Source organism: Acinonyx jubatus, chromosome B1 (assembly GCF_027475565.1).
Source record: "Acinonyx jubatus isolate Ajub_Pintada_27869175 chromosome B1, VMU_Ajub_asm_v1.0, whole genome shotgun sequence".
Classification (NCBI taxonomy): domain Eukaryota; kingdom Metazoa; phylum Chordata; class Mammalia; order Carnivora; family Felidae; genus Acinonyx; species Acinonyx jubatus.
In genome coordinates, this window is record NC_069382.1 from 197321730 (window position 1) to 197337749 (window position 16020).

General features: G+C 53.5%; 1 protein-coding gene across 12 annotated transcripts in view; it reads left to right on the forward strand.

The window, feature by feature from the left end:
• The window catches only part of LOC106982728 (TBC1 domain family member 14), a 210505-nt gene that overhangs the window by 102311 nt on the left and 92174 nt on the right, over window positions 1-16020 (forward strand). For all 12 annotated transcript variants that reach the window (XR_008296436.1, XM_053217622.1, XM_053217623.1 and 9 more), the window contains one exon: window positions 9752-10490. Coding sequence is in view for 11 of the 12 variants with exons in the window: in XM_053217622.1 (XP_053073597.1) it covers window positions 9752-10490 (739 nt within the window). In the remaining variant the exon portion in view is untranslated. The remainder of the gene's footprint in view (window positions 1-9751; window positions 10491-16020) is intronic.

A 16020-nucleotide genomic window follows, 5' to 3' on the forward strand; every position in this document is an offset into this window, starting at 1 on the left:
GACCCCAGGCTGGGCGGTGCGCATTTTAGTGGCCAGAGCCTTACCTGGCCAGAACCATCCCCCGCCCCCGCTTTTCGTCTTAAAATTGCACAGCACCATTTTCTCCAGGACGGAATTGAAAGCTTTGCTTTGGAAAGTTCTCTGTGCAGGAGGCTCCTGCGCATCGACTTCACTTTATTTACTGAGGCTAGTTGAGGCTGGCGTGTTGGGACCCTACCAGCAGGATGTTGGCACCTCGTTGTCTTGGCTTCCTTTATAGAAGGGTCGCATCGGCACACTGTTAAGTGCTTTGCTACTCCTTGCAAAGGGCTGGTCCTTAGAGTTCTGGAACGCTGCCCCTTGCCCAGTTTATCAACCCATGTCTCAGGTTTGCATATGACTTCTTCCCGACTTCTTAACCACCTGCCCGCCTCTCCCCCCCAGGCTTAGTTTTGTGTGTGTGTGTGTGTGTGTGTGTATTAATGTTTATTTATTTTTGACAGAGAGAGAGACACACACACAGAGCATGATGGGGGAGGGGCAGAGAGAGAGGGAGACAGAATCCGAAGCAGGCTCCAGGCTCGGAGCTGTCAGCACAGAGCCCGACGCGGGGCTCCAACTCACAGACTGTGAGATCATGACCTGAGCCAAAGCTGGACACTCAACCGACTGAGCCCCCCAGGCGCCCCCAGTTGTATATATTTGACCCCTTTGGATTGTGGGCTCCAGCTGATCCCCAACCCTAATGAGCACCTGGCATGTACTTGGGGCTCAGGGTTATCGAGTGACTACATCCTTTGGGAGACATTAAAGAAGTGAAGTAAGTGGTCGAGTCACCCAGCTGGTGGGCCGGGTCACTGGGCCTTGGTGTCCTCCACGGTCCCAGCAGGTTCCTGCTGAGCACTTTGCTTCATGCTTGTGAAACTGAGTTTTCAAAATCTGCCTCCAGCCCACCCTCTCACATTTAGCCTCAGTGGTGCCCCACCTGGCTTCTGTTGACCCTGCCATTCCTCTCCACCCCTCCGCCCCTCCACCCCTCCACCCCACTGCCCTCCTCCTCTCTGTCCAGTGTGTGAAGGCCTGTCTTCCGTGCCTGCGTGTCCCCTCGCTTGTGTTCTGTTGAAGTTCTCGCTGACACTGAGGACCTGCTTATCAGGGCAGCTTGTTTCAGAATATGTCTCCCCTGTTGGTCAAAGGTCCTGATCATCGTGTCCCCAGCCTCAACACAGGGGACACCTGCCCAGCATATTGTGGGTGCTCACAGAACTTTGAGACCTTGGAGAAGATGTGCCATCAAAATAGGTATTTACATGTAACATGAAAAGAAGATTTTAGGAAAATGAGAGTGTGTTATCTGTTAATGTTTCAGGGCGGTTATGAAGTTTCTAGGGCCTGAATTGTTAAGAATTCTCGATTGCCAAGCCAGAAGATAAGCTGGGCTAATCACCTCATTTTACAAATGGGAAGTGGAGGCCCAGAGCTTAGTGCCACAGAGCAGGTGTGAGATATTAGTGACAGGAAGGAACTATACAGTGAGGCTTGGAGACACAAAGTGGCCGAGTCTGGGCTTTATGCAAATAAGTTACTTAAATAGCAGGCCTAAGCCGACTGGCCCCGTCTAGTACCCAGGAAGAAGTAACACCATCCAACATCTGAGGTTCAGCCCATGCCAGGCTTGATTCTAAAGGCTTTATGTAGATTTCTTGCCCAATTTGGCCCATTGCCTAAGGAGATACGGTCTATTATCGTTCCCCTTGTACTACTGGAAATTGGGGTGCAGGGAAGTTAAACTATTCCAAGGTGACACAACTTGTAAGCGGGGGAGCCAGGATTTGAACCTGCGCAGTCTACCTCCAGAACCTGCATTATTTTGCCCTCTTGTGCATTTCATTTTTTTTTTAAAGTTTATTTATTTAAAAAAAAATTTTTTTTAACGTTTATTTATTTTTGAGACAGGGAGAGACAGAGCATGAACTAGGGAGGGTCAGAGAGAGGGAGACACAGAATCTGAAACAGGCTCCAGGCTGTGAGCTGTCAGCACAGAGCCCGATGCGGGGCTTGAACTCACGAACCGCGAGATCACGACCTGAGCTGACGTCGTGACCGACTTAACCGACTGAGCCACCCAGGCGCCCCAATGTTTATTTATTTTTGAGACAGAGAGAGACAGAGCATGAACGGGGGAGGGTCAGAGAGAGAGAGGGAGACACAGAATCTGAAACGGGCTCCAGGCTCTGAGCTGTCAGCACAGAGCCCGATGTGGGGCTTGAACTCACGAACTGCGAGATCACGACCTGAGCCGAAGTCGGACGCTTAACTGACTGAGCCACCCAGGTGCCCCTCATTTAAAAAAAAAAAAAAACCTTTTTCTTGCAGTCTAACCTACAGAGAAGTGTAAAAATTGTTCAACATGTAGCGTATCGATTGTCACAACGTTTAGGGTCTGAATCTTTAAACGTTCCAGCAAGTCCTGTGTGGGCTTTGATGTCAGACCTGGTTTGAATCCGGTTCCTGTTGCTGTGTGACCTGACATGATGTACTCACCCTTTCTGAATCTCATAGTTTCTTCAGTGTGCTTGGCAGGCTTGCGATGATTAGAGCGTGTGATAGCACCTAGCGTGTTTGGTGCATGGTAAGTGTTCAATGAATGGGTTCTCTTACCAGCAATCGAGATTATAAGTTGCACTGGTTTGGTTAAGTGGTCTGAGTGTCTTCCTAATCTGTCAGTTGCCCGTCAGTCACTTTATAGGTACTTATGATGAGTCACTTTGGTAAATCACTCTGTGTAACTGAAATACCTTAGGGAAGGGGGGCACCCCGGCCCCCACTGCCCGTGCAGTGAAAGTCCTTAATTTACAATGTCCCACCTATGCCTTTTTAATATAACTACTTTTGGGCAGTGAAAGTTAAATGTCTTTTCCTTAGGGTTGTGAAGGAGCCTTTGGGGACCCTCAACAGTTTACCCCCAGTTTCTACCTGGTTTGCTGATGGGCCAAAACTTACTTAAACAAGGGTGTCAAGTTCCAGGCACCTGCCAGTGGCCATTCACCTTCCAGAGGAGTATATCGAGCTCTCTGGAAAGTCTGTCTTAGGGTTATTTTTATCCTGAAGAATAACCCACGTAAAAACCAACTTACTTTTGTAGTTGACTTTCCCATTCTGCATAGTGCAAATTAACCCACCATCGTAGGCTGCTTGCGCGGCAGCAGGAAGAGGAAGGCTTAGAGTCGTATCCAGGTCGGCCCTCGCACAGCTACTTCGTGACACGTGCCCCTTGTGCCTTGTCTCCTTGTGTGTGAGCTGGCGGTGAGGGTACCTTGAACTCTCGGGGTTGCTGAGGAGGTTACAAAGATTGCGGGTGTGAACTCTGAACACTGCGCCTAACACCTAAAGCACACTTGGTGAGCAGAGGCGGCTCATGTTAATTGTTAATGCCAAGGAACGCGAGTTCCAGAACATCCTGTGCCTTTCTTTCCAGGGTCCTTTCTGTGTAAGCCATGACATTAAAGAGAGAAAGGGACTCCCAGTGGTTGGTGTTTGTGGAGCCCTGTACAAAGCAGGCTCATTTATATGGGAGATACCACCTAGATCAGGGGGTTCTCCTTGGTGTCAGAACCTCCTTTCAGGGGTGCCTGGCTGGCTCAGTCGGAGGAGCGTGACTCTTAATCTCAGGGTCGAGAGTTTGAACCCCACGTTGGGTGTAGAGATTACTTAAAAAAAAAAAAAAGGGGACCTCACTTCAGAGGCTTAACTAGCCTGTTTCTCCTGACTGGTCCTGTCCTCCAGGGTCAAGGTGAAAGCTTGGCAGGTGTGTGTGTGTGTGCACCAGTCCTGCCAGGAGGCTGGTGGTCTCACCAGACTTCTCCCCAGGAAGCATGAAGGAGCCGGAGGGGACTTGTACAGAATGACGTGGGTGTTGGAAAGAGAAGACTCAGGTAGGGCCTCGCCTACCCAGCCGCGGCTCAAGCCTGGCTTCGTTCCCATCTGGGAAACGGCGGAAGGCAGTCTGCTCTTTCACGGGAGGGATGAGGATTTGGGGAGGTTCCTGACGTCTGCCTTAGAGCTGTGTAAGTAGCAAAGGAGACCGAGGGGCCTGGGAGTCACAGATTTGGGTTCAGGCCCCAGCTGCTGCCACATAAAAGTGGAGCTCTTGGGTGAGCCACGGGCCTCAGTTTCCTCCTCTGTACAAGGGGGGGGGGTAATACGTAGCACGTAGGGCTATGAGGGCTATGAAAACAGAATGGTGATGTTAGGAGCTTAGAACAGAACCTGGTACTCATTAAGTTGTAGTTTTAGTGATGCTCTGGGGGTGTTGGGTGCTGTAGACCTGGTCCTGCCCTCTTGAAACTTTGACCCTGTGACAGGTGTATTCCCAGGCCATGGTTGACGGAAAGGAGCCAGAACCTGTCTCCTCTCAAGATTAAGGGTACGGAGGGGCCCCTTGGCGGCTCGGTCGGTTGGGCATCTGACTCTTGACTTCGGCTCAGGTCATGACCCAGGGTCGGGGGATTGAGTCGCCCCCCACTCCAGCCCCCACCCAACTGAGTGAGGAGGCTGCTTGGGATTCTCCCTCTGCCCCGTCCCCCACTCGTGCTCTATGGAAAAAAAAAAAAAGATTTAAGGATATGGAACTCGGTGGAGCAGGGCTGATGGGACGTCTGGCAGCAAGGGCAGGCGTGCCCTCCTTGGAGGGTCAGGGAGAGCAGAAGTGTCCCGGGTGCTGACGGGGTGTGAGAAAGCAGCATCCAGGGAGGAGCTGGGACAGGGAGGGCGGCGGCGAGCAAAGGCCTGTGGACAGGAGGGAACCTCTGAGTGGGTGGGCAGTATTATTTCTGCCCCAGGCCACCGATGAGTGGAGGTGTTTCTGCCGGGGACGTAATTGAGTCATTTGGGTTTGGCCTTGTGAACTGCTTATTGACGAAGACTTGGTCAAGACTTTGTGCCTCTGCTTTTTTTTTTTTTTTTAAATTTTTTTTTAACATTTATTTATTTTTGAGAGAGAGAGAGAGAGACAGAGAGTGAGTGGCAGGGGAGCAGAGAGAGTGGGAGACACAGAATCCAAAGGAGGCTCTAGGCTCCGAGCTGTCAGCACAGACCCTGACGGGGAGGCTTGAACCCACGAACTGTGAGATCATGACCTGAGCCGAAGTCGGACGCTCAACTGACTGAGCCACCCGGGTGCCCCACCACCGCTTTTTAAAGAGAAGAAAATTAGGGGAGCTTGGCTGGCTCAGTCAGTAGAGAGAGCAACCTTGGATCTCAGGGTCGTGAGTTCAATCCCCACTTTGGGCACGGAGCCTACTTTAAAAAATATATATATATACAGTAAAGAGAAGAAAATTAAACTTCTGTTCAAGATGGAATTGTGTTCCAGAACCTCATTCAGAGTCACTGCCGTCTGCTTCCTGACTTGTGTTGCAGACCTACCCCCGTGGGGAGAAGGGCATTCGAATGTCTCGGGCCCCTTCGCTCTTTGCTCGCTACAGAACTCAGTTTTGTGACTGGTAAATAAAACGCGGGTGGTCTTGTTGCCTGGGATAAAAGCCTTCCTCATGTCTGCGCTTGACGTTTTGTGTGTTTTTCCAGGTCTGGGAGGTGATGATGGCTGGTCATCATTAACCTTGTATCGCGTGCCTGTGGCTGGCCGCCTGGGCCCGGAAGAAGTGGGGAGGGAGCCTGCTGCCACGGCCACTGCTGCGGGCGAGGGGTTTTGTCTGAGGCTCTGGGAAGCAAGTGCAGAGGGAGGAAGTCTCTTACTTTCCGAACCGTCACGTGCCCGCTGGTGCTCGCCGGGTGGCGCGGTAGCCCGTCGTCACTCCTCGTCACTCGCTTGCTGTGTCTCTTGTCCGCACACGATGCCCGGACTTGACGGCGGGGATTTTCTTCCTCATCTTGTGACGACCTCCGCTGCTCACCACGTTCTTGAAGCGTAGCCCAGCTCTCAGCAGAGGTTTCTTGGATGGACTGTCCCTGAAGCCTGCCCTCTTAGGACATCGTCGTTAATAATGATTAACTCCGCAAATGGATTTTTGAGTCCTCAGTCCCTGCCAGGCAGTGGCATCTGGAACCCGTTAGCTTAGCGCTGTACCTGCCCGAAGCCTAGAAACCAGCAGAGAGACCTGGGGACAGCTGTAAATACAGTTGTGTGAGGGGTGTGGCCAAAAAGAGCCTAAGAGGAAGGGGGATCCGCAGCTTCCCGGGGGGAGTAGGGGAAGGCTTCTCAGAGGAGGTGGTCTCGCAGGTGGGCTGGGTCTCCTTGCGGCATACGTACCAGATCCCCAGGGGCGCCCGTGGCCAAGCTGGGGAGAGCATCCGGGCAGTGGGGCCGCGCGGCTGGGTTTTGAGAGGCGCGAGGGTGACGGCACGAGGCTGCTGAGGCTGGCAAGGATGGGCTGGGGGGGGCGGGACCCCGTGCCGGCTCGGGGAATTCAGGCTGATCCTGTCTCTAGAGAACGTGTGACTTGGAGGCCGGCATCTGCAGCTGGCCTCCTGGCAGGCTTCCAGAGTCCACCCTGCAGCCTCTCTGAGAAGCGGGCGCTTTGTGTGCGCAGCCTCGGAAGGCAGGTGCTCTGGACCGCGGCTTCTGGCTTCATTGTACTGGTGGCCCCAGGCGGAAGGGCTTGAGGACAGGTGGCCTTGGCCCTTGCGGGGTTTGGTTTAAGAGTGTGTTGCAAACGGAAGTACGTTCTTGCTTCTCCGTTTATTCCCCTGAAGGCTGCCACCTTGTTTGTGAGGCTTAAGGAACTTAAGTTGGACTTGGAAGCAGTGGAGCCTTCAAAGGTCATTCGTTTCCTCCTCAGAAGAGGCCCTCGTCCCGCTGTCCTGGCCCCCAGGGCTCTGCCAGACCTGCTTCGTTCACCTTCCGCACGCTTTCACCTGGGCGATTCGGAGCAGGGGTCCTAGTGTTCACTGAGCACGCTTGTTTTGTGTTCCTGTTTTAGTGTCAAAAGCTCAGTCTGAACACAGTTTTTGCAGGTACTCAGCTCTTTATGCGGCTGAAGGAGAGGAAATTCGCATTTACTGGGCACCTGCTGTGGTCAGACGTGGGGCGTGCCCACGTGCCCGCAAATGAAATGCCTCATTTCATTTATCCTCAGAGCAGCCGTGAGTTTCGTGCTGTTGCCCCATTTAACTGCCGGGCACCAGGAAGGTTCAGCTTCTCCCCGTGGTAAGTGGCAGAGCCAGAATTTCATTTCGGCTGGCCAGGTCACCAGGCTTTCGGCCCCGCTCACGGTGAAGATTTCCTCTTGTGTTGCTGGCTTTTTGCCAGCCTGACCTGTCAGAGTGCTGATGGTGCTTTTGATAATTCTAGGAACTTTTGACATTGCCAGACGTTAGTTCTTAACTATGTGCTGAAAATGTTTCTTACCGTATTTTCCTTTTGATTAAAAAAAGAAAAGCGTACAATTCTCCAGTCCAGGTACCTGTGAATCTCTCTGTGTCTCGCTGTTGTGAATCCTGTCGCTACAGAGAGGGGTTGAGTTCGGGCACTTTCCTAGAGCAGGGTCTCAGGGTCTCAGAGTTTGCCGTGGCTTTGCCTGGAGGAGCTCGGGACTGGGGACGCAGAGTGCAGGCTCCAGCCCAGGAAACCGAGGGCGGCGGGCACCGTGAGACACCGAAACTGTGTTCACGTGTGCCGAGGTGATGCCAGATTCTTTCGGAGAATAAACCGAGTTTTTGCGCTGCAGGTTAGAGAAGCACTTCAGGTGACACATTTATAGTTTTATATTTACATTAGAGTCTAATTTGGTATTTTTGTTTTGGTGCAGTGCGGTGTGGTTCTGCCTTCTAAGAAAAATTGATAATTGATCAGTACAACATCATGATTAAATAATCCTTACTCACTCGGTCATATTTCAAGTTTTTATACATAGTTCAGTCTATTTTTGAATTCTGCATTTTGATTCATTCCTTCACGTTTCTATTTTGGCTCCAGTGCTGCACGGTCTGGCTGGTTCCTTCGATTTCTGGGAGGGAGGGAGGGAGATCACCCCCCCCCCCCGCCTCTGGTTCGCTTCTAGTGAATTTGCTTTTGCTGTGTTGACGTGGTGAAGGGGCCAGGCTTCCTGAAGGGGTTCAGGAAGGCCCAGTGACCCCCAAAAGGGGGTGGTTACCATTGTTGCCGCCATGCTTCAGAACCTTCCACCGCTGCCTCTTTGATGACAGCTGTTGCCAAGAGAGTGCCTTTGGAATGCTTTTCTCCTGCTACTTTTCTTAATTCTGCCCAGGCAGTCCAGCGCAGCTGGGGTTAGAGCCCAGGAAGAGTCCCATTGGGACCCAAGAAAGTACCATTCTTTCTCTTGTCTTATGTCACGGATCAGATTTCAGTAACCCCATCAAGGTTCTTTAGTTTTGACATTTTATTTATTTTATTTTTAAAATTTATTTTTGAGAGAGAGGGAGAGAGAGCATGAGTAGGAGAAGGGCAGAGAGAGGGAGACAGAAGGTCCGAAGCGAGCTCTATGTTGACAGCACTGAGCCCAATGAGGGGCTCCAACTCAACACACCGTGAGATCATGACCTGAACCGAAGTCAGATGCGTACCCGACTGAGCCACCCAGGCGCCCCAGTTAGTTGTGACATTCTAAAGGTCCGTAGAAGGTCGCATCACCTCCACCTGGGTTCTCAGTCTCCCAGGGGCTGTGCTGTCCAGGCCTGTGCACCTGCCACCCCGTCATTCCCACCCCAGCCTTAGGCCAGAGCGCTGTAGGCAGGGGTGTGTGTCACCAACAGCTTTGACTCTTGTCACTCAAATCTCTATTGTGGGTCCGTGGTCTGTTTTTCTTGTATTGATTATGTGTCTTCCCCGAAGCAGCCTCCTACCTGGGTTTTGACAACCCCACACTAGGCTTTTCATCCACTAGGTTTGGCCCGTTTTGGGGTCAGTCCAGGCTCTGCCACCAAGTAACACTATGATCTCGAACCCGTTTATTGCCCTTGGAGCCTTGGTTTCCTCCATGGTCATGGGGGTGATATGCCCTGCCTTGCAGATGCAAGTAAGGCGACCGCAGCATCATGGGGGCCGCAGCCGACTTGGGTGTGCTTGGGGTCATCTTACCATACACGGCATACCTGCTTTATCTTGGTTCCTGTCTTGATGGCAACATCTTGATTTTTATGCTCAGAATAAGTAGAACTTGACTTATATGTGGGTTACGAATTCATGTACTTTTTTTTGAATGTTTGAGAGAGAGGGAGAGAGAGAGCAGGGAGGGGCGGGGAGAGAGAGAAGCCCAAGCATACTCTGTCCTCCCAGCGCAGAGCTCGACATAGGGCATGCTCACAAACCAGGAGATCGTGACCTGAGCCGAAACTGAGAGTCAGATGCTCAACCGACTGAGCCACCCAGGTGCCCCATGAATTCACGTATTTTTGATGGAGGTATTCTGTTTATCATTAAACAAAACGAAACGTGAAAAACAACTCTCTCTCCCTGCCTGGCCTGGTCCTCATGCCCCCAGTATTGTCCTGGGGGTCAGACATGTGACCGGTGTGGTGCTGGTGATGATGAGGAAGGGGATTGTTTAAGTATTTTTACCTTAGACGTATGTAGCCTTTAGGTTATTGCCCTATCACTTTATATCGTGGGAATATATGCTAAAACTCTAGCTTCTGGTCCTAAATGAAAACTCGAGTACGTGGGACTTTTTCAAGGATTCCTCTGTAAAAAGGGCATCAGAACATTCGAGCTGTGCACTAGCAGAGTGGTGTCTTAGGCTTTTGTAGCCACGATCTTACTTTCCATTTTTGTATTTTTTTTTTTTTTTCCTAGTTTCTCCTTGGACCAAGATGACTGATGGAAACCTCTCCACCTCTACAAATGGCATAGCCTTGATGGGCATTCTGGACGGTCGGCCAGGAAATCATATTCAGAATCTACAACACTTGAATCTCAAGGCACCCAGATCCCTCTCGTTGCCAGAGTACGGGCCCAAGCTGAAGCTTGGGCCTTTAGAAGATCAGCACAGCCTTAAGTCCGTGGACTCGGGCATTCCCACCCTCGAGATCGGTAACCCGGAACCTGTCCCCTGCAGTGTGGCCCACGTGAAGAGGAAGCCATCTGAGTCGGGGACCGTCCCGGAGCGAGCCTGCCAGAGCGCGTGCCCGCTGCCGTCCTACACGCCACCGGCTCCCGGCAGTGCCGAGTGGGAGCGGGGCGTGCGGAAGTCGTCCACGTTCCCCCGGACGGGCTATGACGCGGCCGAGCTCTACAGCCCCGCCTCCAAGGCCCTGAACCGCAGCGACGATGTCTCCGTTTGCAGCGTGTCCAGCCTCGGCACGGAGCTGTCAGCCACGCTTTCCGTCAGCAATGAGGACATCTTGGACCTTGTGGTCACGAGCAGCTCCAGTGCCATCGTGACCCTGGAGAATGATGACGACCCTCAGTTCACTGACGTCACCTTGAGCTCCGCCAAGGAAACCCGGGAGCTGCGCCGGCAGGACTGTGTCGATGGAACGGAGGATGGGAGTAAATCGAAAATACTGGGACCATTTAGTAACTTCTTTACCAGGTAACACCATCTTTGTCTCTGCAGGGGTTAGGTGACCGGGCCAGCCGCATGCCCTCATCGAAAACAGGGGTTTCCTGCCTTGCTGAGCAGGCCCTGTGTCACGCAGGCAATCGCGTCTTTTCCCGGTGGCCCAGGGTCCTGTGGAGCTGTGTTGGTGATTCTGCTGTCTGAGTCCTCACCGCTGTCACTTCTGTGTCCCTCCCTGGCGCACTCGCACAGTTTGTTGTCCCTTCCCGGCCTCTGACCTGCTGCTGGGCCTGCGGGTGATCCACAAGGGGCCGGTGCCACCAAATCAACCTTGTCCCCTGAAGGGCCTTTTATGCTAATAACTTGAGCCTCTTGGGCCAAGCACAGCGTGCCAACCTGGGTGGTCTCGGCATTAATAACCCGCGTTTCCACCTCCGGCCCCCGTGCCCTGCGTGGCTGTGCCGTGGCGTCCTTGCTGTGGCCCAGGCCCTGCTGCCGGGGTGTGTGCTCGCACGGCCCCACAGCCGCCGCTCTCCCACTTGCGTGAGGACCAGGCCACGCAGGCGCCAAGCCGGGGCTGCTGGGGCCCTGGGGGCACGGCTCGCAGAGGACCTGCCTCTTACCTGTGCTCTCGTGGTTTTGTTCAGCAGGCGTGTATGTCCCCCGCTCTGCTCTTGGCAGGTAAGACGGGAGTAGTAGGACCATGGAAGTGGTGACAGGTGATGACTTTGGGGAGGGCTCACGGGCCGGGGGCGGTGGGCGGGGACACGTCAGTCTGTCACACAGCCTCTGTGAACCCCCACGCCGTGCAGCGCCGTGAGGAAGGGCACGGGGGCTGTGCGAGAGGGGGTGTGGGGGAGTGGCCACCTCCCCAGCTGCTCGTCGTGTGGGCTCCGGGCCTGTTTCCGTGGTCCGCTGCAGCTCCCCCCGAGTGTGTGTACCGTAGCAAAGCCCGTGTGGGACACTTTGTGGCACTGGGGGTCCCCGTGAGGTGGTGTGCCGTGCTGGCAGAGTCAGCTGGAGACTCCGTGACTGCGGGCGCCGATGGTGACTCCCCGCCGCGTCCGCTGCTTCGTCCTCTGCGTGTGCGGCGTCTCGAGTGAGCCTGAGACCAGACTTGGAGAAGATCTTTGGCGCAGCTGCGGTTCCTGAGGCACCTCCTGTCCCCGATGTGCCGACAGACAGGCGTCAAGCTACCCCAAGTAGCATCCCTAGTCCCAGAACTCAGTAGAACTCAGGACCGACTCAGGGGGAGGAGCCCAGGAGCTGTGGGGGGGACGGTCACCGTCCCTTCTGAGATCAGAGCCCTAAAGCAGGTTGTGGTTCAGATGTGTGTGGCCGAGCTGTTCTCTTTACTCAGGTCGTTGTTTTCAGCGTTTCCTGGTTACGGGTACCACCTGGGTGCCTGGTACACGTGGCTTCTCAGGATCCACCCCAGAGCGCCAGAGTCAGAATCTCAAGGGAAGGGCTTGCGAGGCAGGTTTTCAGAGCCACGTGGGGTTCTTGGCAAACTTGGGAAGCCTGGTTCGCAATGGGGGTGGCTGGGAAGCAGCCCGGAGGGAAGAGCTAAGCTTTGGATTTAACAGACCTGCGCCCACATCCTAGCTGTGTGACCTTGAACAAGTTACCTCACCTCTGCGAGTTCACTTTCTCATCTCTAAACGAGCATTAGAAAGCGCCCAGCACAAAATGTGTTGTTGACACACAAGGTACCCTTCTGAGACCTGCTTCACGTGTGGTCATGGGGCCGAAGTGGGTTCACACGTGGGAACCTGGATGGACCCAGACAGAGTAAGCTCTCAGGTGGCAGTTGCCCCCTGGGATTGTCAGGACCCCACCTTGCTCCGCTGCCTCGTCTCGCGTCTGTGTTGGAGCCTCTTCTCCTTTGGAAGGAAACACCGTCGATCACTGTGGATCATTGCTGAAGCTACTTTTTTTTTTTTTTTTTTTTTAATTGAAGTGTCGTTGACACACAGTGTGATGTTCGTTTCAGGTGTACAGCAGAGTGATTGGACGTTTATGTATGTCACCGAGTGATCATTGAGGCAGATCTCACTGGCATCTGTCACCATGTAAAGTTGTTTCCTGTTACTGTGTTGTGTCCCCCAGGTTGTGCACTGCACCCTGCATCTGACTTGTGTTATAACTGGAAGTGTGTTCCTTTTAATCCCCCTCCCCTGTTTTGCCGTCTCCACCTCCTTCCCACCAGGCTGTTCTTTGTCTCTGAGCCTCTTCCTGTTTTGCTTTGTTGTTCAGAGTCCATGTATAAGTGAGATTATATAGTACGGTAAAGCTGCCGTTTCTTGAAAATCTTTCATAACTTGGTGCCATGGAAATTGAATGTCCCACATCTGTGTTTTATTCTTTGCTTCTTGTCCCCATGCCGCTTAAAATTTTTCTTTTAAAGTGTATGTACGTATGTGTGTATGGATGTAATCTCTACACCCAATGTGGGGCTTGAACTCCCAACCCCAAGATCAGGAGTCACACGCTCCACTGATTGAGCCAGCCAGGCGCCCCCTCCCTTACCCTTTTGGTGGCTGTCACATTATTGTGAGCCAGTGTTAAGTACGTTTGGGAAGCAGGTGGAATATTAATGACAAATGGATCAAAATATGTGATACCATGTGCTAAGTCTAGTGAGTTTTTTGTCCTAGAATCTTAAAGTGTTGGAGAAGAGTTTCAACCTAGGGTTCCTTTGAGGGGAAAAGGGTTCTGTGCCAAAAATGTTTGGAACCCACAAAACATTTTACAGGTGGGTTACAGAGAGGGCCTGGTACACAGTTAGGACCGTATGAGTTGCGTTGAGGGCAGGGCTGAGGCCGGAGCTGGTTCTCTGGGGTTTCCAGCCCAAGCTTCTGAGTCCTGTTTCTCCATTGTATCCCCTGCCCCCAGGCAACTTCCTTTACCCTAGCCTCTGTTAGTCCTTGTCCTCACGGAGCCGATTTCTAGGAAATCATAGGAGGAAATCATAGGAGGAAACGTAGACAGTATTGTGGAAGGCTGGTCTCGAGAACGAGGCTCCGAGGAAGGGGTGGAGACAGTCATGGGACTTGTGGCCTGAGGCAGCAGACCTGTTGGTGGCCCTGACTGCTTGATGAGGGCGGCTTGGGTAAGACAGGAGCAGAGAAGTGACAGGGACCAGGCTCCCTTCGTTCTTTTGATCCATTCTTCACCCAGCCTGCAGTAGGTGCCTCTGTTGCAGATTCCGCCCTGAGCGGAGAGGTCCCGGGCTTCACGGAGCTCACAGCTGCTGGGGGACACAGACACATGGGGGCGGGGCGTGAGGGCTGTGTGAGTGCGTGAGCCTGTGAGGGTACTGAAGTTGAGTGCTGGTGGCAGGAGTCAGACTGGCTGGGTCCAGTGTGAGCTCTCCCCCTTAAAAGCTGTGTGACCTTGAGGAAGTTATTTTACTCTACTCTTTTTTTTTTTTTAATGTTTACTTATTTTTTTTTTTATTTTTTTTTTTCAACGTTTATTTATTTTTGGGACGGAGAGAGACAGAGCATGAACGGGGGAGGGGCAGAGAGAGAGGGAGACACAGAATCGGAAACAGGCTCCAGGCTCTGAGCCATCAGCCCAGAGCCCGACGCGGGGCTCGAACCCACGGACCGCGAGATCGTGACCTGGCTGAAGTCGGACGCTCAACCGACTGCGCCACCCAGGCGCCCCTTTACTTATTTTTTGAGAGAGAGAGACAGTGTCAGCAGGGGGAGGGGCAGAGAGAGAGGGAGACACAGAATCCGAAGCAGGCTCCAGGCTCGGAGCTGTCAGCACAGAGCCCGATGTGGGGCTTGAACTCACGGACCGCGAGATCATGACCTGAGCTGAAGCCGGACGAGTAACTGACTGAGCCACCCAGGAGCCCCATAAATATTGTCATTTCTAAAATACGTTTTTCTAAAGTTTTCTTTAGTTCTTCTCTTAACGTTGTGCTTACTTCAATCAGAAGCTATTCAGAAAGTTAAATCGGGATTTCTGCACTGTTGACGCTTTGAGATGGATGGCTCTCCCTGGCCTCTGCCCTCTAGGTGCCAGGAGCGCTTCCCGGTTACGACAGCCAGACATAGCCATATGTCCTGGGGAGGCGCGGGGTGGGGGGGGTGGTGGGCAAAGTTACCCAGCCGTTGAGAACCACTGGGCTAACGGGTTGTGAGTGTTGGTGTTCGTCTCCTTGAAGGAAATTCACTAATATAATACAACTTCAGGAGGATCCTCATCTCGTTTGGAGGGAGGGACTGTTGTGGGATTCCGAGGGCCTGCTGTGTTTTAACAGTACTTATCTAGACACCTGGGCGGACAAGGGGAGAGGAAGTCAGTAACACACTTGTCTGCAGGAGAAGCATTCTTTCTGTGAAGCCAGGGGTTCAAGGCTGCTAATCTGCGCCGGCCCGGAAGGTGGTAATCAGCTTTGAGCACTTGCAGCTGCTTTTGGGTGGCCCTTTACGAAGCTGTCCGAGGAGGTGATCTGGGGGAGATGCTCGAGCCGCACCGGAGGCAGGAGAAGCAGAGGGCGTGGGGAGGAGGGGCGGCTGGGGCGGTGCGACCTCGGGCTGCCCGTAAAGAACCATAGTGGTGCCTTTTTCCGGTCTGCCTCCCGACCTGGCTGCGGGCCGCTTAGGGGCGAGGTCTGCGCCCGGCTCACCCTGGCACCCCCTGAGTTGTAGCAGAGGCGAGGGGACCCAGGTTTGACCTGTGTGATCTCAGGAGCTCCCCTCGCCTCCGCGGTCCCCGTGTGTGCCGGGGGGCTCATCACACCTGTCTTAAAGAGCGGTTGTTAAGAATTCAGTGAGGCCGTGCGAGAGAAGCTCTGGACAGAGCAGAAACCCAGTGTGCAGATCACATCTCTGGCCCTGCTCTCTGCTTCTGTCGGAGTTTCGTGTAAGGTCTCTCCTTTTTTAGGGACCTGCTATACGGAAAAATGTGAAACCATTGTTTTAAGAAAAACAAATCTTTAAGGCATCTTGACTTGGGGTGAATGCGTTGAACTAAACTTTTAGTTCTGTACTGACCCGGGCTTTGGGGATCTGATCACTTGGGAGCCGCGCTGAGGAAGGAGTGGGGTCGTTGCTTTCTCTCTTGAGAGGTGAGTTTCCCAGCAGGGCGGCCGTACTTGAGAAACCTGTGCCGGCCGGCACCCCCTGTGCGGGAATAGCAGGCAGCCTCTGGAGCTTGCGAGGTACCGTTCTCAGCCTTGTGGCACATCACGGGAGAGAGCACGGTGTGGGGCGGGGCGGTAGGCAGATCCCACCGGCGGGCTTGTTCCTCCTCCAGGCCACCTTCATTCAGTCCAGGCCGCCTTCCTTCCTGTGGCGGCCAGGGTTAGAAGTGTGTGTCTTGGGCCTGGGGTTCTGGGCGGGAATCGGGTCCCAGCATCAGCCGAGTATTCATTTCCTGGCCGCTGAGAGGCAGCCGCGGTGGAAGGGGTGGCCGTGGTGGTGGGTTCCTGATCCTGCTGCATTCTTGAATCCCGTGGTTCTTTGGCACCTTCGACGCAGGCACGGTGTGGGGAGCTGTTCCTGGGGGCCCAGCTTAGAGCCCACTACTTGAGGCCTCACGAAGA